General features: G+C 40.0%; 2 protein-coding genes across 5 annotated transcripts; one reads left to right on the top strand and one right to left on the bottom strand.

Moving 5' to 3' along the window:
- Nucleotides 1–558: 558 nt before the first annotated feature.
- On the bottom strand, nt 559–20041 carry LOC308322952 (septin-8-A-like). 4 transcript variants are annotated; one of them, XM_080774454.1, is made up of 12 exons: nt 20019–20040; nt 17952–18048; nt 14679–14793; nt 12650–12845; nt 10919–11105; nt 10397–10558; nt 8548–8644; nt 7985–8153; nt 6489–6621; nt 5361–5548; nt 4830–4895; nt 559–3468 (listed from the first exon to the last, which is right to left on the bottom strand). In XM_080774454.1, the coding sequence occupies exons 2-12, from the start codon at nt 17979–17981 to the stop codon at nt 3465–3467; spliced, it is 1347 nt and encodes a 448-aa protein (XP_080630580.1). In that variant the 5' UTR covers nt 17982–18048; nt 20019–20040; the 3' UTR covers nt 559–3464. The 4 variants fall into 4 exon arrangements, with proteins under 4 accessions (XP_080630580.1, XP_080630581.1, XP_080630582.1 ...); XM_080774455.1 differs by lacking the exon at nt 4830–4895 and having other exon boundaries at nt 559–1311; nt 20019–20041; XM_080774456.1 differs by lacking the exon at nt 4830–4895.
- Nucleotides 19494–22111, top strand: sowahab (sosondowah ankyrin repeat domain family member Ab). Its single transcript, XM_080774453.1, has one exon. The coding sequence runs from the start codon at nt 19541–19543 to the stop codon at nt 20996–20998; it is 1458 nt and encodes a 485-aa protein (XP_080630579.1). The 5' UTR covers nt 19494–19540; the 3' UTR covers nt 20999–22111.
- Nucleotides 22112–23184: the final 1073 nt, after the last annotated feature.

The following is a 23184-nucleotide window of genomic DNA, read 5'->3' as shown; positions in this document are numbered from 1 at the left end:
GTATAGGAGGTATAAGTGAAAATAAAACTTGTAAAAATATAGACTTTCTTTAATATGATCTCTTATTTCCTATTTACTTGTTTGTAATGGTGAAGATTAACTAGGCCTATAATGGTTTAGCTAGGGGCCCCTGGTACATCCCAAGCAAGGACCCCTGGGGGTCCCTGTACACCACATTTACATTAATCATATTATGCGAGCTGTAGTAGAGCTAAATAAATGTTGGTATGCATGTAGTATTCATATAGTACACCCCAATGATGACCCCATAGTTGACTGTACACTATAGGCCTACTAACATAATTGTACAGGATCGTATAGCAACCATATAATAAGCAGGTTTAATTCATGTTGTTGCTTTGTTTGTTTTTCACCTGGTGACCACTCGTACTTTCTGGAACATTCTGGTACTGGAGCTCGCTGAGGTCATTGAATGCAAACTAATTCACTTCTTTCAGTTTTAAAGCATGCTGGGGTCTGAGCAACAAGACAAGACAACAAAACAAGTAGTTTCTTTGAAAGTAGCTTTTTATTAAAGCATAAAATACAAATTCACCGTCATTAATACTTTAGACACCACACCATTTTACCATTTCACTGACACCCAGACCTATAGGCTATATAGCCTTAATAACTTTAAATTGATCAAGTCACTGTATCAATTCTCAATAATAGTACTGTATGTCCAGCGTAAAACTGTATGATATAGTTCTTATTTGACCTGTTAAAGAGCACATATTGCACATTAGTTGGTTAGGAAGGCAGATTAGCAGATTAACTCAAACATGGTTGACATGTTGTTAAATAAAGTGCTTATAAATTACAATCCTTTAAAGAAAACTGATGATACTGTTATTGTTACTTTATTATTTCACAGTGCAGATAAAATCACTAGTTAAAAGGCATTAATCAGGAATAGCAACCAAAACAAGGGATCACGCTCAGTACAGAAACATGAGGATCACTGGCTTTCATATTAAGCATCTTTTAGTACATGTAGGGCTGGTTGTCAAATGACATGCAGAAACTAACATAAAACCATGCTACTGTATGAAGCACTATTTATGTATCAGTGCGTCTGGAGGATAGAATATGTAGAAGGCTTGGATGACTCCAGGTGGATCTCTTGCAGGGATGTTGAGACAGTTAGGAATATTTCTCTCTCTATATATAGTGTTAAAAAAAAAACTTTATTTTATGGTGTAAAAAATATTAAGCTTGTTAATCTGTAATCTTTTGAAGCAGTAGAAAGTCTTCTAATTCAAATTCCTTCCTGACGTTAAGGAGCACGCAGATGGAAGACTATACCAGCTACGAAAAGAAAGAAAACCATTGATCAAAACACTACAAAGGGCAAAGTCATAATACCAGTGTCATTTATTTATGTGGTCTGGAGGTCCTGGTGAGGTCTATTCACATTTCAGTCCCAAACAGTACACCTGCTGATTTAATTTAGAATGAAGGAAATTTAATTTAAAACAATCAAGCATACAACTGGACCTCCATGCTACATAATTTGGTGCCATTGTGATTTATTGTATACATGCACTCTATTGTGTTCCCAACTCTGGACCTCAGGGATCCAGTACTGCTGGGTTTTTATCCTATCAAGTTAACTGCATTCACTTGGACTTGTCTACAGTAACTAGTGCCTTATTATTAAACACCTCGAATTACATATACTATTGAATATAAAACCAGCAGTACAGTATGCGAGTTGAGAACCACATTCAATGGTCCTGGAATTTTAAAAAAATACACCAACTCCACATTTACAGGTATTATAAGCCAGCAGGAATGAGAAAACAGTTCAGTGGTGCTCATTATTCATGAATGGTATTTTTGTAGTTTTTTTTTTTTTTACTTCATTGAGAATGAAAAACTAAATTAAAATGTAAGGATAGGCTGAAATATGGCTTGGTTAATTGATGATGAGGATTATGTTTGCACCAACGGTACAAACCCTGGTCCTTTGAGATCCTTCCTGGTATACTGTCCTACCAGCAAGTCAACTGCATGTGTTCTCTTCTCACAGTATCATTGTCACTTCAGCAGTATATATTTTTTATTTTGATTACCAATACCAATGCTGTTACAATGTCTGAGCAGAACAAATAAAATGTCCTCTTATGTACCAGTACACAAAATGTAACAATAAAGATCACCTTGAATCTTGAATATTACACCAGGCTGGTGAATACAAAAATTCCTTCATGGTACAGTAGGACCAGGGTTTAGGACTACCAATACAGTATACTGTTTTTCTCCCCAGAAAGGAGAAAAAAGATGGATGGATGGATGTTAGGGTATGTCAATAAATACATGAACTGATGCTCTTTCCTGTTTTGTCATTCTTTATTTGGTTGTAAAGGCAAACAAGAGATCTTCATCTTTCCTCTCTAGTGTCACTACACTGTCTAAAGGAGTGGACCTCAACTATTTGGCATAGAATGAGTTCTAGCCAACGTTAGCTCTATTATTACAAAACCTGAGACAGAAATGAGCAACTGTATTGAAATTTCTTTGAATATTAGAAAATCTGTATTAAAGACAGCAATGGCGTAATTAGTAATTAGTGTAATCTACAGACATTTGCATTAGGGCTGGGCAATACTGTACATTGATAGTCTGTCGATGTTGTGTTATGACTAGATATCGTCTGGGATTTAGCAAATATAGTGATATAGCAAAGTGTTGTCTCTTCCTGGTTTTAAAGGCAGAATTACAGTAAATTATTGTGACTGTTTTAGCGGTTCTATTATTTGCCTTTACCCACCTAGTAAATAGGCATTAGTGATGTGTAAAGGATTTAATAAACATACTATCGATATTGAGGTATTTGGTGAAAAATATTGTGATATTTGATTCTGGCCATATCGCCCAGCCCTTTGCATGTATAGAAAGATACACAAATGCATTGAATATATGTTATTGCATATACTGAATCAAAACCATCAGTTCACTGTCAAATATCTGAACTCCTGTCCAGTGTCCACAACATTAAAGAGTGATTTATACTTTGTAGTATGATAATCATGGCGTCGTGCGCCACAAATAGCCTATCTGTGAGCTTGTGGATAGGCTAGTCTCAGCCCACGACACCATCCTACGACAAAGCATAATTTAGGCACAATAGTTCTCAGTTATTCACTGAAATGTGAGATACATTTCCAATGGCAGATGAACACACTAAAACAACACAAGCTATGTTATGACAGCGGCCCACAGTTGTGTTATTACACATCTAGCAGAGTCAGCGCGAGGGACACATTAAATCCACTGTGCTTAGCCACCTTCTTCATCCATAAGTACACAATGGCTTATGGCCAACACTGGCTCTCATACGTGCATTGCCACAGTGTCATCGAGTCCACACATACATTGTCAGTTAGTAATGTCAAATATAACAGTCCCTGTTCCCATGCTGGTGGCAGACACATTCCTGGTTTCCCTGGTCCCATAAATCAACTGAAAAGGGAAAGAAAATATGAAAAAGGATATGGCAGGCAACAACACGAGATATGATAAATAAGACAGAAATCAAAGGGAAAGAAAATTATAAAATGGACAATGTAAAAATGCACCACTGGTGTGTGCAGTGAGGTGTTCTTGTTTAAAAGCTTTGAATAAAACAAGAAACATCAAGGAAATCGAATCAATATCTCAATCACAAGAGCTGAAGCAGAACAATTCCTCACTTCACTGTACCTCACAAGCTAATTCACTGTACCTTACAAGCTAACAGTAACAAACAAACTAATCCAGACCACAATGTTTCATTGTGCACTTTGGTTAGATTGAATGAACCAAAGGATGACATGACATGAACCTCATGTCTTTTTGACAAGACAAGCTTTAAAAAAAAAAATCTCATCTCATATTTTCAAACAATTCCAGTAGAGGGCGCTATAGTCAACAGAGTGCATACAGTTGAATGTGCCATTAATTGCATTTGGTGGGCGAAGGAATCATTTTATAACACTTTAACAGCACTAACCCTGGCGTTGCTATGTTGATAACCTTTTAAAAAGGCGTCGCTATGTTTGGCACATAAAAAAATCACTTTTTAATTTGATATATAATAACAACAATAATAATAATTAATTAATATTATTATTTATTAGTAGTAATATTATAATTTCGTGTCATATTTTGTAGACCGGACTTTTATCGCTATTCACCATATAATAGCTAAGCTTAAGGGTTTAAACACAATTTATATGATTCTGCAAAGCTGTTTCAGTGTCAAGACGAGTCAAGGACAAATGTAAATGACTATGAACAAAACAAATGCTGCTAGTGGAACGCAGGCTATCTGAGCTTCATCTGTGTGACACGAGGCGTTGGATAGCAGTCATATGTAAACAGAAAAGCCCCCGTCTGAGACGCAGTCTGCCAGGTCAGAGGGCTGTGACCCTCCCACTGTGTCTGGGCAATGCAGTGTCACACTCAATCTGTCCCTGGATCAGTGTCTGTGCCAACATGGCTCCTGGCAAGGTAACACTATCTCATTAGTCACGTCCGGCTCTCTGTCTCCCCTCGGTCTGACCGACTCTGCACAGCGTCTAATGGCTTGAGGAATAGCTGCATTTAATTCATTATCTCTGATTAGCATTGGAGAATTTAGTTTAATGACTCTAAACTCTGTGACACTGAAGTCACAAGCAGCCACTGCTTGGAAGTCTTAAGAATTAATGCAAACATGCGTGAAAGCACTAGGGCACACAAATTCAATAAATAATGAGAACCAGATGCTGAACAGAAAAAGAGAGTAAAATAACGTCTGCACACTACAAAACGCAGCATATACAGTATATTTGTAATATTACCACCACTTGTAGTCTCGCGTAGCCAGGTGATCAGAGATCTCCGCCTGCTGGTACATCTGGTAACATCTAAAATCAATGAATGGGCGGAAACGATTCAGAAAGGTACAAAAATAACAGCATTGCAGCACCAATGCATAGCCTTTGGAGCGGTCCTTCATACTGCCATAGTATCAGAATTGATTTTCGAAAGCAGTGGCTTTAAGGTTGTAGGTTTTGTTAGCACACTGGTTCTCTCTGTCATCCAAGGAGCCCATTCCAAAAACATACATTTACCCAGACATATCATCAGTAGCGGACATCTCTGATCGTCTGGCTGGCAAACGATGGAGCTTGTACAAAAAATAATTTCACCCACTTTTTTACACCTGTAAACCTGTGATGTGACAATAAAGTTGATTCAGATTTTTCTTCATCAGACAAAATCACAACGCATGCGCGCGCACGCACACACACACACACACACACACACACACACACACACACACACACACACACACACACACACACACACACACACACGAGAGGACTTACTTCTTCTTGTCCTTGTCCTTCTTGAAGGGCTGCGAGCAGCCCTGCAGGGCCTGACCCATCAGCGTCTCAGCGGCCACCTTCCTCCTGTTGAAGGCATTCATCTCCTCCTCCAAGTCTCTCCTCTTCTCCTCCAGGTTCCTCTTCTCCTCCTGGTGCATGCGCTTCAGCTGTTCAAACCTCTCATGGAGCTGGAGAGAGGAGTCAGCAGAGACATTTCTTTCTCTCTCTCTCTCTCAAAAAAAAGTATTTTTAACACAGTGGCTGGCTATTTAAAAAAAGAAAAAGGTTTTGTTCACAGACATGACTGATTAAAATACTCTGCCAATCATAGCTACAAACAGAATAAACAACAACAACAACAGTATTTTTGTGCTGTCGTTGATATCTTTGCTTAAAACAAAAAGTTAAAGCTCTACATTCCTCAGAGTAATCATTGGTAAAATGTTCGTTCATTGACACAGGTCTCCCTGTCTCTCCAGCTCTTTAGTAAGCAGAAAATCCATTTTCAGGTGGGCCAATTTATTCCAATCAGGAAAGAGAACCCATTTGTCAGCTTGGAACAATGTTATGCGATGCAATAGTGCAGAGTAGTATCCGACAACAACTCGGAAGTCCTGAATCACTGCCCTCCAACACCTCTTGTCTATCAATACGGTTGTTAGCTCCACTGTCACACCACAGTATGTCTACAGTCTAGACTCTACGTAGCTGCTGTGCCTCTTTCCCCTCCTAGCTGTGACTTGGCCGACAGTGTCAGTTTGCTCGCCACCACTTCTGGGCACCTGACAACAGTGGCCTGCCATCATTTCATCATCCTTTCCTCTCCGACCATGTCTTTGCATGCGTGTGGGTTGTAATAAACAAACAACAAAAACTAAACTAAAACTAAAAACAAACAAAAATACACATACAGTACAACCAAAATCTCCAATAAAATGAATATGAAAAATTCAGTTAAGGTAGTCTCGGCTTAGACCACAGAAGGAACTTCAACTTAGATTGCTCGGTAGACACAGCTGCACCGACTCTCCGGCTGATCTCCTTCTCCGTCCTCCCCTCACTCGTGAACAAGACCCCGCGGGATAATGTCTCATTCCCTACCTGGATTGCACAAATCCATCGGTTTACCTCTCTTTCTTTGTCTTTCAGCTCTGCCTCCGTCTCCTTCACTTTGCTGACGAACATCTGCCTCATCTCCTCCTCCTTGTGCTGCAGCTCCCCCAGAAACTCCTTCCTCTTGGCTTGGTAAGTCTCCTGCAGGCTGAAGGTCACACAACAGATGAACATGTCATGTCAGTCCCAGCTCCCACTCAAAAAAAAAAACACAATTCACTTATACACCACGAAATCAAGTTAAGAACGGATGCATGGCTGCTGATGGCAGTCGATAATTCTAGAAATAACTGCAGTTTGGCCATCATGACAGAGAGGGGGATTGATTCGCTTGCAATGATATGAGTCGTACTAGTGTCATAATGCATTACAGGGGCCTAAAGCATTGGTTCCCAACCTTTTTCTTTTTACACTGAAGTACCACCTCAGAAGATATTTGGCTCTCCAAGTACCACCATAATAACTGATGTTAAAATACAGAAGCGTATACCTGCCCTTTTTGTTCCATTCCTAAGCCAAAAATGCTGCTGCTCTGACAAAACTCTTCTATTCTATAAAATAAAACTTCTATTAACGGCTATTGTCATGCTCATTTCAGCATGGCTGGAGAGCCTATTTCAACCAATTGCTTGGTCAGAAGAACTACCTGTAGTAATATAAATATTTCATTCCACTTTTGTCTTTTTTCTCCTTTTTTGGGTGACTCCAGAGGGGGGTTCAAGTACCACTAGTGGTACTAGCACCAGTGGTTGTTGGGAACCACTGGCCTAAAGGACCTAAAGGATAACAGGAACATTATTGTCAGCGATTTAACCATAGATTGCAATAAATTCAGTTACATTACAGTATTACAGTTAAACCTCGCTCTGATGGCTTCACTCTTATGATGCTCACTGAATTTGCCACGCAGTATGCTAAGCTAAACCAGTGAACATGACGTAGAACATCCTCCATGGATATACAAGAGCAGGGCCAAAAGCAACACATAGAGTTTTTTTGTTTAATGATACATTTTTGAATATGATTGTAATCACCGAATGAAATGAAATAACCACCGAATGTCACTGCACCGAGAGACATGCAGCTGCTGTATACTGTATATATGCATCCTTACAACAGTCATTTTACCAGATTTTGTGCCGTTTGTCTTTTCATGTCATGCACCCCCCTAGAGGGCGGTCGCCGGTCGCCGGTCGCGCACCACAAGGGGTGCACGCGCCACAGTTTGGGAACCCCTGGGCTATAGAGAGATCGATACTGGGATGGTGGAGGAGGCCTAGAAAGGCAGAGGCTGGTGTGGTGGAGGCAAAGCTTTGCCAGTAATGGTGTGTGAGGCAGCACGGGTGTATAGCAGAAATCATCGTTGGAGGGAGACATATCTAAATGGACCACCCTGTTGTGAGAAGTGGCTATGATGGGTGCGTAGAAATGCTTGCCTGGACACCTATTCAATCAGTCCTTACAGCAGCTATAGGGGGCGCCATGCTTCATCTCAGTGAACCTTCACTGACCTGAAAGGCCGGCTATCGGGGTCCGTGTCCTTGAAGCCCATCTCTTCCAGTTTGCAGCGGCGGTACAGTTCATAGTGGCGAGCGTGCGTCTGCTCCCGGAGGTCCTCCATGTTGACGCGCAGCAGCATCTCTCTCAGCTTCACGAAGTCACAGTGGCTCTCGTTCTCCACTGCAAGGCCACACGTACAGTAGATTAACACAGTGATTCTCAGCCTGTTTCATTTAGAATATACGACCAGTTTAGGCCACGGACCCCCATTTGATACAAATTTCCATCTGTGCGGGACCACAATCTACACAAATGGCTCCATTGGACACTGTCAGAGATTAAGACCCATAAGGCTACATTCGGTTCATATAACTAACCCATTCCACACCATCCACTGGATGTATTCATTATAATATAAACCTTTAATGACGGCTCTCCGCCTTTTGTGTTTACATACATCATTACAGCATACAGCATTGTGGCATTAACGTCAACCTTTCATTTCAACAACACAATTTTGTTTTATTGAACGGTCAAATATATGTGCTGGGTGGGCAGAGCGGGAGATACTCACCTTGTACTGACCCCCAGGGGTACAGCCGCGCTCGCACCATCTTGGTCCCCATCTTCACTTCATCCATGCTCCCCACCACCGCAAACGGAAGATGAGCCTGTCACAAAAATGTTTACCAAAGGTCAGAATATAGACGAATGCAATCCCAGTATAGTTAAATAATTTCTCATGTATAGAGCGTCGCAGTCCCGCCCCCCCTCGAGAGAGACCCGGAAAATAAATCCCTGTTCATTTTCCTCATAGACTTTTCAGAAAGTATTTATTTAAATACGCTTATACGCCGTGGACAAAGCCAACTCTTGTCGTGACAAATCATGACAAGACAATAAACACAATGTTTTGGGCCAAACGAAAAATTAGAAAGTAGAAAAAAACACTTATTTTTTGTTGTTTTTCTTCATTTGTTGTCATGATTTGTCACGACTCGAGTTGGCTTCGTACAACGCTTAAAAGGTCTTTAAATAAAGACTCTTTGAAATGTCTATGGGAAAAATGCGTGGGGATTCATTTCCTGGGCCTGTCGTCATCATGAAAGGGGGCGGGACTGCGACGCTCTATACCATATCAAGGTAATATATGTAGTGACTCGTTAAGAGTAGCTACATTTTTACAGTCTCTGAGCTAAAATGAAACTCTGGGTTTCACTGTATATTTTTTGTCCTTGTTGCTGATTACATTGATACATGCCAGATAAATTAATGGAAATATTTTCCGGGGTGCCCAATACATTTTGGGTCCTCAAAATGCATTTTGTGCTCAAACACGGATATTTATCTATAATACATTTGTGCACAGTAATGTCTATACAGGTATATGGCTGTAGACCTATTGGACAGTGCATAAACATAATTGCCATGGCATTAATGACCGTCGACAAGCACCAGCTGGACACACACACACACACACACACACACACACACACACACACACACACACACACACGCACGCACGCACACACACACACACACACACACACACACACACACACACACACACACGCACACACCTGCCCTCTGCAGTGCTCTAGTCTAGTCTAAAGTGACTGTTGTCTTTTCTCCAAAAGCCCTTTGAATATGATGGAATACGGTTAAGGATTGCTGTCATTATGGTAATCTCACACTTCATATCACACACACCATACCTGTACCATTCATTAGCTTAGAAAAAAGATTATATATATATTCTTCCAGCTGCCACAAGGGGGCACTCTGCGGGCCACATTTGGCCCGTGGGCCGCCAGTTGAATACCCCTGGAGAGGCTGGACTACAGCCTCGGCTATTAAACTTCTTGTGGGGCTCAGCAGAATAACACTGCAGAGTGACTCTACAGCTGTAGTCGCTGTAGGACAAACACTGGGCCAGATTCAGGAAGGACATTTACGACCAGGTGTACAGTAAATGAAGTGCGCAAGGGAGGGTACGTGTATATTCTGTACGATCAATCTCACGTGCCATTCACCAAAGGTGGCGTAATGGCTTCATTTGGCGTATCACGGGTGTAGCACATTTCGCCTCTTTCCCAAGCGATATTCCTGGTGTCGCCTCGCGTAATAGAACATATAACTATTTGTTATATAATTAATAGTGACTGTCAGTCTGTCTCTGTCAGGCCGTCATGTGAACAATAGAATATGCATAGGCCTACAAGCGCAAGCTGCGCAATAAATGGGCTATACGTATAGTTTACGGCCAAAGTCAATTCCACACGTAACGTAGGAATGGTCGTAAATGTCCATATACGCTCAAAATATGAGCGTAATGTCTTTATGTGTGAGTGACAGACAGACAGACAGACAGACAGACAGACAGACAGACAGACAGACAGACAGACAGACAGACAGAGACTCACGTTCATGGAAGAGTTGATCTCAGTAACAGCTTCGTCCTCAGTGGGAAACTGATAGATCTGAACTCCATTGCTGACCAGCTCACTCATAATCTTGATTTTAAATTTGTGCAGTTCGCTTTTTGATATTGTGTCCGCCTTTGCAATAACAGGGATGATGTTCACCTACGGTACACAGGGAAGAAAATATAAACAATGATAGGAATGCATTTTCACATGCAAAGCACCAACTGCAGTAATGTATCTCATTTAGTTGAAATACATGTTAAATAGCTCTATGTTCTATCTAAGTGATGGAAGAGAAAAATGAGCAGACAAATTGAATGGTTCTCTCTCCTGACCTGAAAAAAAATATTTTCTGTTTATTAAAGACACAGGGAGGCCACTATTACTAATCACACACTTTATAGCCTACAGTAGCAGCAATATATCCAAATGTAGAGATTTTACGTTTTAAGAAATAACTTTTTGTTTTAACCAATAAATATCACATTCAGCACCTTTACAATAAACTAAAGTGAATACCTTGCTGTCCAGTTTCTTCATTGTCACTAGATCTAGGGACTTCAAGGAGTGGCCCGTAGGGGCAATGAAATACAGACAGATGTGGATTCTTGTGTCGTGGTAATTATATAAGGAGCGCTTGATTTTCATCTCCTCCTGGAGGTAATTTTCAAACTGTGCGTCAATGTAGTCCACAATGGCTTTGTAGCTGCACAGGAAGGTAAAAAGAAACAAATGCAGGTTGGAAATCAGCCTGAAGTGTCACACTGGCTTGATACATATACTCTCTCTCTCGCTCAAACACACAGGCACGCACGCACGCACGCACACACACACACACACACACACACACACACACACACACACACACACACACACACACACACACACACACACACACACACACACACACACACACACACACAAAAGCAAAACACAAAAGCATGGCATACATCACATATATAAAAAGTAGTTATCATGAATCATGTATAAACTAAGAACGCATCTATGTCAACTATACATACTATACTATATTATATATTATACATGTGTACTATAAAGTGCTACGACTACATGAAATGCAATTATAGTGCTGTCTACGTAACAAGCTATAAGTCTGTCTAAAATACTATCTAAGTCTACATAAAGTGCTATCTAAGGGGCTAGGCTATAGGGCAAGTGCTACGTGTGTTTATGTATTTAGATGGGATGTATGGTTATGGTGGGGGAAAATGGAAAATACTGCGTCTACAATGTTATATTTACTCTACTTAAATTGATTTCATCACACTCGTGTCTTCTATGCACCAGCAGGGGTGCCACTGTGCACTGTGGCTGGCCTCATTGTTTCAGAGACAAATTAGTATCCTGGTTACAAGCCTTGCAGCAGGCTCTGTGCAGCCAAGAATGTCCTTTTCCTAAACTCCCTGTTGTTGGAACTTTCAGATGTCTTTTGACACAGCATTAGTTCCACCAACCATGTTCTACCATCTCTTTCCTTCCAACTCACTTACACAAAGAAGCACAGCGACGTAGTATAATATTATGCCAACATATTACAACCTCCTCCTTAAGACGCTGATCTATAAGCCCCAGCCAAGGCAACCACTGTAGATGTCCTAAATGTCAAATATCAAATTATATACAATACAGCCGCTGATAGATTACTTGCCCAGGGATCTATCTACTGTGATTTATAAAGGAAGTGATTCATTGGATTGGAGAGCCCCAGCTGTATACTCTTGCAATTTGCCTTTTGATATGCCCATGTGTGTTGTGTTATCTTGTGTATGTATATATATATATATATATATATATATATGTGTGTGTGTATATATTTGTATTTATATATATATATTTTTTTCTTCCCTAAATGAATACTGACTGTATTGTGTACGACTGTACGGTATGTGCTGCTCGCCATTTTCTTTTTTTGTTTGTTTGTCTTGTTTTGTTTCTGCGCTTTTTGTTTTTCTTGTCTGTTTTATTGCATTGTGCTTATAATTTATACCTTTCATGATTCATCTATGTGAAAATAAAAAGTTATTTTAAAAAGAAAATATATATACAATATTTGAACTACTGTCTATAATATTATCCACTTAAGACTAAGACCTATAAAGTATGACGAATAGTGACGTGTGTGTGTGTGTGTGTGTGTGTGTGTGTGTGTTGTGTCTGTGTGTGTGTGTATTTCTTGAAGATGTCTGCCTACATTGGTTTATAATTAAACACGTTGCCATTTATCTGTACCTCTCGTCCTTATTGATCTGATCTCCGAACCCCACGGTGTCCACCACGGTGAGCTTGAGGTTGACGTTGCTCTCCTGCAGGTCATACGTCCTGGGTCGCATCAGGACTTTGTTCTCGTAGTGGCTGGCCTCCTCCAGCTCAAACGTCGTGTTGAACAGAGTGTTCATCAACGTCGACTTGCCGATCCCCGTTTCACCTGAATGAGGAAAATGCAATAGGATTATAAAGCCAAATAAATACTTATATTTTTCCCTATAGGCCCAAGTCCCAAATCTGCGATTTGTGCGTGAGGGCGAGAAGAGGGACACATCCGCCTGGGTGACGGCAGACTGCTGGGCGAGCGCTGGCGCTTTAGCTTGGGGGGAATTAAAAGACTTCAGTGAACTGTGCCTAAACATGTTGCGACCGCAGGTCGCAACATGTGTAGGCACAATGCAAGGAATAAATGCATTCGCCATGTATCCGAAGGAAGTCTGATCCAATCACTTTTAGATTTCTCCAGTTTAATCCTGAGTTTAAGTTTTGTAGTGTTCAAGATCTGATTTTAGGCATGTTTAAGCCTCCAGGAAAATCCGTGTTGAGGTTCTTAATCCACTGTTTTTCATTAAAACGTCTTTGTCCTTTGAATTCTAATCTGTACTGGCCGTATATGGAGCGTGTCTTGAGTGTACAGGGTTTGATGAGGTCAAACCCTGGATCAACATATGGAATCAGAACAGGTCAGCTCCATATATGGAGATCTAAGGGTTTGAGGTCAGATCTACAGTATATACCGGTATGCAGATCTAGGTGATGATCCAGTCTTCTCCGTGTATGGTTATCCAGGGTTAGATGAGGTCAGTGTTGTGATCTTCATATATGGAAAGATGGTCATATATGGTGGCGTGACGTGTCACGAGGCGTGACCATATATGGAGGTGTGATGTCACGAGGCATGAGCATATGTGGAAGTGTGATGACACAAGGCGTGACCATAATATGGAGGCATGATGTGACACAAGGAAATGCATGTTTTCATAGTAAATGCGACCTACGGTCGCAGAAATATCTATTAGGGCTTGACTTTACCAGCCACATAGTGCAGAGCAGCAGTGTTAAAGTTACAAGCCAAAGTCATGCTGGCCTGAGTGGCCTTCATGAAATCACTCATGGCAACTGAAAACTTTAACCATGAACATAACAGGAAAACATTAAGCTAAACACTGTTGAAAAATACAAAGCATATTATCTAAACTATGGGTGGCCCTTTCTGTATCATACTCATTATTTATGATTTCATGGTACATTATTTCAAAAACATTATCACATATTATTCAGATCAAAGATCTCCACCACCTACTGATACTGTATGTGACATCTTATATAAGTGTAACTGCAAAGATAATGTGCAGAACCTTCATATAGGGACAGTGATATGGTGATTGGTTTCCAAAGCAGTGGGCGTATAGGTTTATTAGCTGTTTTAGCCTCTACATTTATTTTAGTTGTTACTACCAGTCAGTTACATATTATCTTAAACCCAATATAGACTAGTATTTCCCTCTATAACAAATCTCTTCAGCGAAAATAGCTAATATAGCTAACCTCATCCTCAGAGTCTCGTGAGGGTATTTATTTTTTAGAAAACCCTGTTTCTGCAACACATCGCAACGAGGCACTTTATCAGCCAAGTTGTATTTTTCGACAAACGCTCGCCCCAGAAAAGGGATGGTAGGGTTCAAGTTGTTATGACCAAAACCTTAACCGTTTAGACCTGAGCTCGAATCTACAAAATGTCTTCTAAATCATGACAGTTTTCTGAAAACCCTATGTTTCTATTTCATGTCAAGGACCCCAAAAATATATGTAATTGACCGCCGACCCCCATGTGAAAATATGTTGTTCCAGGGACCCCCCAGAAGCAAAGATTTGACTTAAAAAACGTTCGCTCTGAAAGAATGTGTTCAATAGCTAAAGTACAACAAAGTGCTTAAAACACCAAAAGGGGTTCCCGTTCAGAATGGATTATAAACATTGAAATGCAACGTACCAACACACATGATGTTGAAGCTGAAGCCCTGCGCCACTGATTTACTGACCAGCTGGTCAGGCAGGCTGTCGAAGCCAACATGTCCGCCAAGCTCCAGGGTTCGTTTCTCTTCATTCTAATGGGATAAGAGAACAAAAAGAACAATTATTTCTCTCTATTATGCTGCTTTTATATATATTTTTTACAGCATGGATGTGAAAGAGGCTGCGTTGATAAGAGAGTCTCTGTGTCTGTCTGTCCAGGGCTAATCTTGGATACAGCTGGACCGATCAGTGCCAGATTTCTTGTGCACACTGTCACCAAATAAGGAGTCATACGTATGGCATGGATACGTCATAGACGACTGCCATCATAGAATGACCACATCGACTACTTAAACCCCACAATAACAGAAAACACTAGCATGGAGCCATGAGGGATTCCGCTCAACCATTGGGTATAGATGGTTAAGTGTGAGATCCACATGAGGCCACGGTTATTACTCTTGTTTACTAAATTAAAGATTACAGAACTACCAATATATTCTATAAATTTCGTGCACAATCATAGAAATTATTTCGGTGGAAATGGTTGCATTTAATTACACATACAGTGAAACAGCTAAGGAAATGTTTGTTTTGGTCTAGCACTGATAAATACATGACTCCCCCCATACTCCTCCCATCTCCTGATCCATTCTGACTGTTCCAGCTTAATCCTTACAAATGAGGTCATCACCAAAGAGTCAGACCTCGGAAAAACAAGTGATCTCAAACCACCCTAAACTACATAATGTGACAAGGTCAGAAAACACACTGGGGGTGTGGTATGTCAAAACAACAGTGAATTGTTTTGAGTTATGCAGATATGATGAGGTCATACTTTATAGAGCGTCTCTCTGTGTAATAACATTTCTGGAACCTGTTAACCTTATAAACCATAACATAACATAACACGTTTATTTTGCTGCAGAATACCTTTTCTTGTCACCTTCCTTTTATACTCTCAGTGGTAAAGAAGCATAAATACAAATAAACATACTAAAACATTAATATATGGTATATACTATTTACAAATTGTTTCTTTTTTTCCTGTGTAATTGATGCAAAGCCAAATATGTTTCTTTTGGTTATGCTTTGTTCTCCGTTTGTGCAAGAGTATACCAACTTCATAGATATCTGGTTTTCTTTCTGACTTATTATAATGTTTCCATTTTTCTATTGTGAAAATGTATTTAAATAGTAATAAGGTTGGCATAATAAGCTTCGGCTTCAGCCCATACCTTTTTCGGCCAATTGTTATCTTGTTGCCTTTATTGTGCTGTGGTGGAAAGCAACTAAGTAAACAAGTACTGTACTCCAATTTCCAGTACTTTTACGTCTCAGAGCCAACATTTTTTACTTTTACTTCAGTACAATTATTTGAAAACTTTAGTTACTAGTTACTTTGGCGATTTTAATTTTGATTAGAAAACACACATTAACCACTTCAACCCTATACATTTCGGCCATTTGAAAATAGCCGATCTACAAGCTCACAATGCGTAGATCTGCTATTTTCAATAGATTTTGTATGCAGTTTGAACTTGTGAAATGGGACATTCTGCAATATGAGTACTTTTAATTTTAGTACTTTAAAGGGTAAGACCACTTTTTGAGAGGTTTGGGTTGTTTTCTTACCTTATTATGGGAAAACTATTCCGTTCCATGAGTTATTTTTGATGCCGATACTTTTGTACTTTTACTCAAGTATAGGCTACATTTTCAATTCCGTACTTTTACTTGTAACAAAGTAGTTCTAAATTGCAGTATTGCTACTTTTCTTAAGTAAAACAGTTGAGTACTTTTTCCACCACTGGCTGTATGTTCAACTGTTATGTCAAATCATGACCGAAATAACTAAACTAAACTAATGATTCCGCATGGGACAGACAAATGTGTCTATAGTCCATTGACTGCATTCATTGCAGTGTGTCCATACAGGCCCACATGTGTCACAGAAATCGAAAGAAATCTATCATTGATCGCAAAATCAAATCTGAGTTTTAAAAAAAAGTCAAGAGCGTGAATGGCACTCACATGCTTTTGTTTCTATAACCCTGCAAAACCACCGAGATTACAATTATATATACCTGTATGCTTTTATTTTTCAACTCAAATCATTGGTTGTCATCCCTGAACTCGGACACAGCAGAGACATTTACACTCTGGTAAACTGAGACACAGCAGACACCTTGCAGAAGGCTCAATATGAGGACGAGGATGCTTCAATACAACAATCATCTGTTCTACTGGCCCACGCACACGCACGCACGCGCACGCGCGCACGCGCACACACACACACACACACACACACACACACACACACACACAAAAGGCTCTTTATCTAGATGTTATTTCACAGGGAGAGAAGATATTCAAGCCCCTGCCCTTGTGCCCTCAAATCCCCCTTCTGCAAACACACACACACACACACACACACACACACACACACACACACACACACACACACAGTTATAATGCCCCATGATTTGCTCTTTATAGTAAGTATAGTTTCCTTCTTGCTATCTTGCTATGTTCAATCAGTCTGTTCTGTTCACATATACATTAAAGTAAACCAATATAACTATAAGTATCATGGAGGTACATGGCTTTATTATTTTTGTTTGAGCAACAACAATTATCATATTGAATAATTTAACTCAACTGTATTCTGTAAGAACTGAAGTCTGGACTTTTGGATGTAGCTACTTATGTTTATCCTCTTATCCACATTCCACACAGCACTGCCTTTCATTTCAATCTACTTCCCATCTCATATCGTCAATGCAGCAAAGATGCACAGTGCACACTTTGATTCCCAACATGCATTATACAACTATAACTGCAACGGCAGCGTTTTAATGTTGTATAGGGTTTGAGTTGCTTCATCACTGACTGATGATGGCGTAGGATGGCGTTTGGATGCTGGGAGCCTGGGATGCACTACATTTGCATGTCTCCAAAAGCAGTATGGGGACAATGCGTCATTACAATTTCATCATCTGATTAACCCGAAAGACACTTTAATCAGCGTTCTTTCTTAGTAAAAATAGGCTTTAGTTTAACAACAGTGCAGGATGATAAGACGCTTTCTTTCTCAAAGATAAATCATCACGGTCAAACCCCCCTACGACCCCCCTACCTTGATGCAATCCACCTGAATGCTCGGCCGGAAAACTGCAGGCTATTACCCACCCCCAATCTGTGGCGAAGAAACAATAATCATTGTTTACCACAGACCCACGATACTTACAGCGAAAATGTCTATTTCGGTGGCCGCCATCGTCGCTGTCAGACCCGTGTCGGGAGGAATTTACGAGGAGCTGCTGGTCTTCATCTGGACGTTGGTGCTGTTTTTACAGACAAAAAGGCTCAATTCATTCAACATGGCCACTCCATGGTGGAAACGGCGCCTCCTATCGGTGTTGAATGCGATATTATTAATAATAATAAAATACACAAAAGTGTTTTCACGTGACGTAACATTAGCAAATACATAAATAGAATACGTCAAATCTTACAGATTATAAAGCATAATGAATAATACAGTTAAGATTTATGTCAACGAGCGTGCATGTTTTCTATTGTTGTTGCACATTTATTTTGGATGATTTTTTTCTGCTCAAATACGCTATCACCAGTCGTGACGCAGTATTGTTTTATTTTCCTTATTCTTACGAAGTGGTAGTCTCATAGAGTAGCTCTACACTGTACAAAACGAGGTCGCGCATCCAGCTATTTCTATTCCATTCGTGGCCGCGCATATTTTCGGTTAAGGGTTTTTGGATGGACAGACTGGTTAGACAAACATTAGTGATCTATTGAATTATGTGACTCTATGGGTCGCTGTATTACCATGTTCCTTATGGATCTTGGCTAACCTTATTGGTTACTGTCCGTGGGGAAAACGTATGATTGATTGATTGATTGTATTTATTGACAGTTTGCAGAATTACAGTACATTTCAAGTACAACTCAATACAAGTTGTGCTTGAATTGTACTGTAATTCTGTAAACTGTTAATACATATTTCAATCAATAAAAAAATACAAAGACTGTTAACTGTGAGTGGACGACACCATAAAGCATTGTTTACAATATAGGGCCCACCATTTTCAATTAATCAAAACATTTAGAGACGTACGGGTATATAACTTCCAATAGCCTATAGGCAAAATAATGATAATCCTATATCAACATCTCTAGCAATCTCTAGCACATTTTCTATTCAGTATCAGTGTGCGAGATACTTTATTTATGTAGCCCTGGTCCATAGATCATAGCTCTAATGCAAAGACAATAGGCATTAGAGCTATGGATCAGAGCTAGCAGTAATGTAAAAAGCATTTAACAATAATGTTCTTCCATTTTCTCTATTGTTGGCAGATCAGAAGAATATAGCCTATTATAGGAACAACTGGAAATATTGAATCTTTAGTGCATCACAATCTTTTGGTGATTTCCATATATGGGATTGGGATGTGAGTCCAAAGTACAAGAGATAGTAGTCGTGACGTCACTTGAAAATACATTTTTCCCTTCTAATTTAGGCCTTCCTTCCATAAATTCCAACATTTACCAAAGATAAGCTCAAAGTGACAGTGAGTGAGTGAGTGCTCAGTGACAGTCAGACCTATAGGGCTCCCGGGTGCACATCTTTCGTCAGGTCACACATATACGTGATACACCGGAAACAGCAGGTAGTTGCTGGGGATATCCCCGAGCAGCACCATAATAAAAGGACGGCACAAGAGGATAACAGCATCTCCCTGGATATAGCGGTAACGGACTTGATCATCAGTCTTTTAAATAACTTATCTTATTTCACATTAATTAAAGGAAATGGCGGCTTTCACGCAAGAAGATATTCTGACTTTTTTATTAGATCACGGAGGTAAAGTGAAGAACTCGGACTTACTGAACTATTTCAGACGTCAAATCAACAGCGGCGATCCCGCGGAAAAGCAACACAACAGAGATGTGTTTAAGAAGTTTGTGAACAGCGTTGCTGTCGTGAAGCAAGTGGACGGCGTCAAGTTTGTGGTCGTGAAGAAAAGATATCGTGACTTTGTTAAAGGGGGGATGATGATCTCGGATGAGAGTGATGATGTTGGCCGTCAAAACACGTCTTTGATTTCATCCACAGGCGGCATGGAGGAGCGGAGCGCTCCGAGACGCGAGTCCGAAAAGATGCTTCATTCGGACATTGAGAACAACAATAGGCCTATGTGCTGCGCCTCAAACATAAATGGAAATTATTTAAGTGCTAACAACAAGGACATTGACATTGACAATTCGGGCAAAGCCGAGATGCATTCACCATTTAACCTTAATAGCGTGGACGCCACCACGGTTAAGGTCCTCAACATCTCCAGTGATCAAACTTCATGCAGAACAAGGAGAAGTGGTGCTGTCTTTGCTGTCATTGCTGTGAAATCCCCCTCTCGCCCCACATCCACAGAATGCACAGTTCCTGTGCTGGTGGACGTGACACAGGAGGGATTAAATCCCACCTGGCCTCAGCCTAAAACTCAAGAGAAGCTAAACACGATTATGGCACCCAAAGCTCCCCTTGAAGCATCTGGGTCTGTTATGGTTATGGATGTCAAGTATCCAGGTTCGGAGCAAGATGAATGTAACTCTTCATACCTGTGGAGTAAAAACAGACAGACGGAGTCGGAGACAGAGATGCAAGAAGCACCAAGCTCTCCCCAGCCGAAGAGGCCACAAAACAAGACCACAAGACAAGGAGATGATGCCAAGGACTCAGAATCTCCGGTGCCATTGGAACCAATCGCCCATGAGTGGTTGGTGAAATCTGCCACCGGGCTGTGGGGTCAACTCTACGGACTTCTGCTGCAGGACACCCAGTTGGCCGGGAAGAAAGACTTCATGTCAGGCTACACGGCTCTCCACTGGGCAGCCAAAGCCGGCAACGCTGACATGGTGCACAAGGTCATGGCTATCTCCAAGAAGAGAGGGACCTTCGTGGACATCAACAGCAAAACACATGGAGGCTACACACCACTGCACATCGCAACCATACATGGTCACCATGAAGTTATGCTGCTGCTTGTGCAAAGTTATGGGGCCAAGGTCAATATAAGAGATAATGATGGGAAGAAGCCATACCACTACCTGGATGGCGGTGTGTCTGCTGAGGTCAAAGGCCTTCTGGGATGGCTGCAGCCGTCACCGCAGGACAAAGACAGGACAGAACACGAGCTCCCCAAAGCTTTAAACACAATAAGCAAGCTTTTTCAGCCTCACATAGGACACAGGAAGAAACACAAACCATAGACAAACTTGTCAACTTGTTGTTATAAAGCTTGTAGGGGAAAGAGGAACTTAACAAGGCAAGGAGCTATATCTTGCGCCACCCCTTTAACCCTTATCCCTAAACTAATTTGCCATCTTTTGCTATTTAAAAAAAACCTTTTAAAATAGTTCAAATAGTTCAAACAAGCTCACAATGTCTTGATGTAGATCGGCTAGTCGAACTATTTGAAAATGTTTTTCAAAATAGTAAAAAATGGCAAATACGCAAGATGGAGCCCGAAGAAGTTTAACTCAAAACCCTCTTCTATTAATCTCTTAATACGGACCTGCAAAACTATTGTTATGCCTTAGTTTATGTTTGTAATTGTGCGGTTTGTCTGGAATGCAGCACCCCTGGACTCCTGGATAAAAAATTCAGTTAGAAGTTGTTTTTGTACATAACTAGTTATTTTATAAATTATTGACACATATTTCTTATTTTTTGGCAATAGCATTATCATGTTTTGTTAATTTATCAACTGTGTAACTAAAAAAATAAACCAATCATAATATCATACTATGAAGAAATAGGACGCACACCAAGATAATTATGTAAGTGTGCTCTCTGTTGTTTAATATTAATATTTGCTGCATTTACGCACAAAATACATCTAGCCCACAACAGCTGTTCATCAGATTGTTACGTATATTATGTCTGATGGATTCACAATAATTAGACAAACACAGCACAATCTCAGAGAAAATGTAATTACATAATCTTGTGAATTTAGTAGACCTAACAGTTTTACTCAAATTACGTGATGATTAAATTGAGGTCAGAGAACAAGATGACTGTGACCAGACAAAATTACATTTAAAGTTTCTAAATGTATTAAACACAGAGAATATAGTACTGGTCACAGTACTAACCAGGAGATATAGTGGTATACACTCCTGCAAGTGTGATATGAATTAGTAAACAATGGTCCTGGAACATAATATATACCTACTACAATATATAGATTAGCTCTCCCTCAACAGTTGCATCTCACAGCTGTCATTGGGCATACAGTATTATCTGATAAAGCAGAGACCATGGCTCCACAAGTATATCAGTGCATTTACACATAGATGAATGAATCACTGCCAACAGATAAAAGGTTGAGTATGTCAAACCTAAAAGGCATATAACATTAAAAAAAAAGATTATAGCCTGATTATTTATTTATTTTTCAACAGCATTATGTTTTGCCATTGTCTTATTTATCTCCTATGTAACTGAAAATAAACGTTTCATAAATTTGTACTATGAGAAGATGAACTGTGGTTTGTATGAACTGTGCTCGAACCGAAAGATATATTCTGTGTAGAGGGAAAAGATTAGGGTACTCCCATCTCAAATGTGTGAGTTTGAGTGTATAATGTAATTAATGTTTCACATTTATGTACAGTGCACACATTTATGCACGATGCACACAATATAATAGCTGTTGTTCATCAGAATGATATATTTTGTTTGATGGATGCCCTATATTTAGAAACACAGCCCAATCTGAGGCAGAGAAAACTAAAATGTCATACAGTTTGTCAGTTAGACACTAGCCATTCTTATTATTTTTCCCAGAAAGCTGCCTCTCTGACCATATGAAAGAGGATAGACTGCACTAGGGGGTCCTTATTGCATGCGTGGGGGGCAGTTTATGCAGAACAGGCCGCCTGAATGGGAGGCATGCAGAATGCAGCCATCGCATTAAATCATCTCCATTGTTTACTTGAAGGAGGCCCATTCGGTATTCATTCCCTTCTGGATATCAGTGGTTGAGATTTGTAGAACAAAACAAGACTTGTGGATTTGCAATTTTCACGTCTATAACATGCCCAAAATAGTTTACCGTAAATGTTGTCCAAAACCTTCAATTCAATGTTCACTCATGTTCAAGACTTGAAATTAATTCTTCCTAATTCATTATTTACTTTTTACACATTTTAGGCAAACTATATATTGTATAGTTATATTTTATACTATAACCCAATTGTTGAATCAGACACTTGTAGAATATAAATATGGTGTGCATAGAAGTTAATCCAATTCAATTATTGATTCCTCAAACATCACACACCAAGGGGTAAAATACACGGACGGCATACAGTCTTTTAATCACTGCACTTAATTAGGCTTAGTTAGAAGAGTTCAACAGCCTTTCGAAGTCTAATTTGTAAAAAAAAAT

This window comes from Protomyctophum bolini, assembly GCF_963924005.1.
Source record: "Protomyctophum bolini genome assembly, chromosome: 10".
NCBI lineage: Eukaryota > Metazoa > Chordata > Actinopteri > Myctophiformes > Myctophidae > Protomyctophum > Protomyctophum bolini.
The sequence above is the reverse complement of the archived record's forward strand: the minus strand, read 5'-3'. Positions and strand labels throughout refer to the sequence as shown.

Coding starts and splice junctions, on each gene's coding strand:
- LOC308322952 (XM_080774454.1), bottom strand. CDS start 17,981: ATGGCGGCCACCGAAATAGACATTTTCGCT. Junction 12,846..14,678: donor CTTCAACATCATGTGTGTTG/GTACGTTGCATT, acceptor TTCCTCATTCAG/GTGAAACGGGGATCGGCAAG. Junction 10,559..10,918: donor TGAAGAAACTGGACAGCAAG/GTATTCACTTTA, acceptor TGTGTACCGTAG/GTGAACATCATCCCTGTTAT.
- sowahab (XM_080774453.1), top strand. CDS start 19,541: ATGGCGGCTTTCACGCAAGAAGATATTCTGACTTTTTTATTAGATCAC.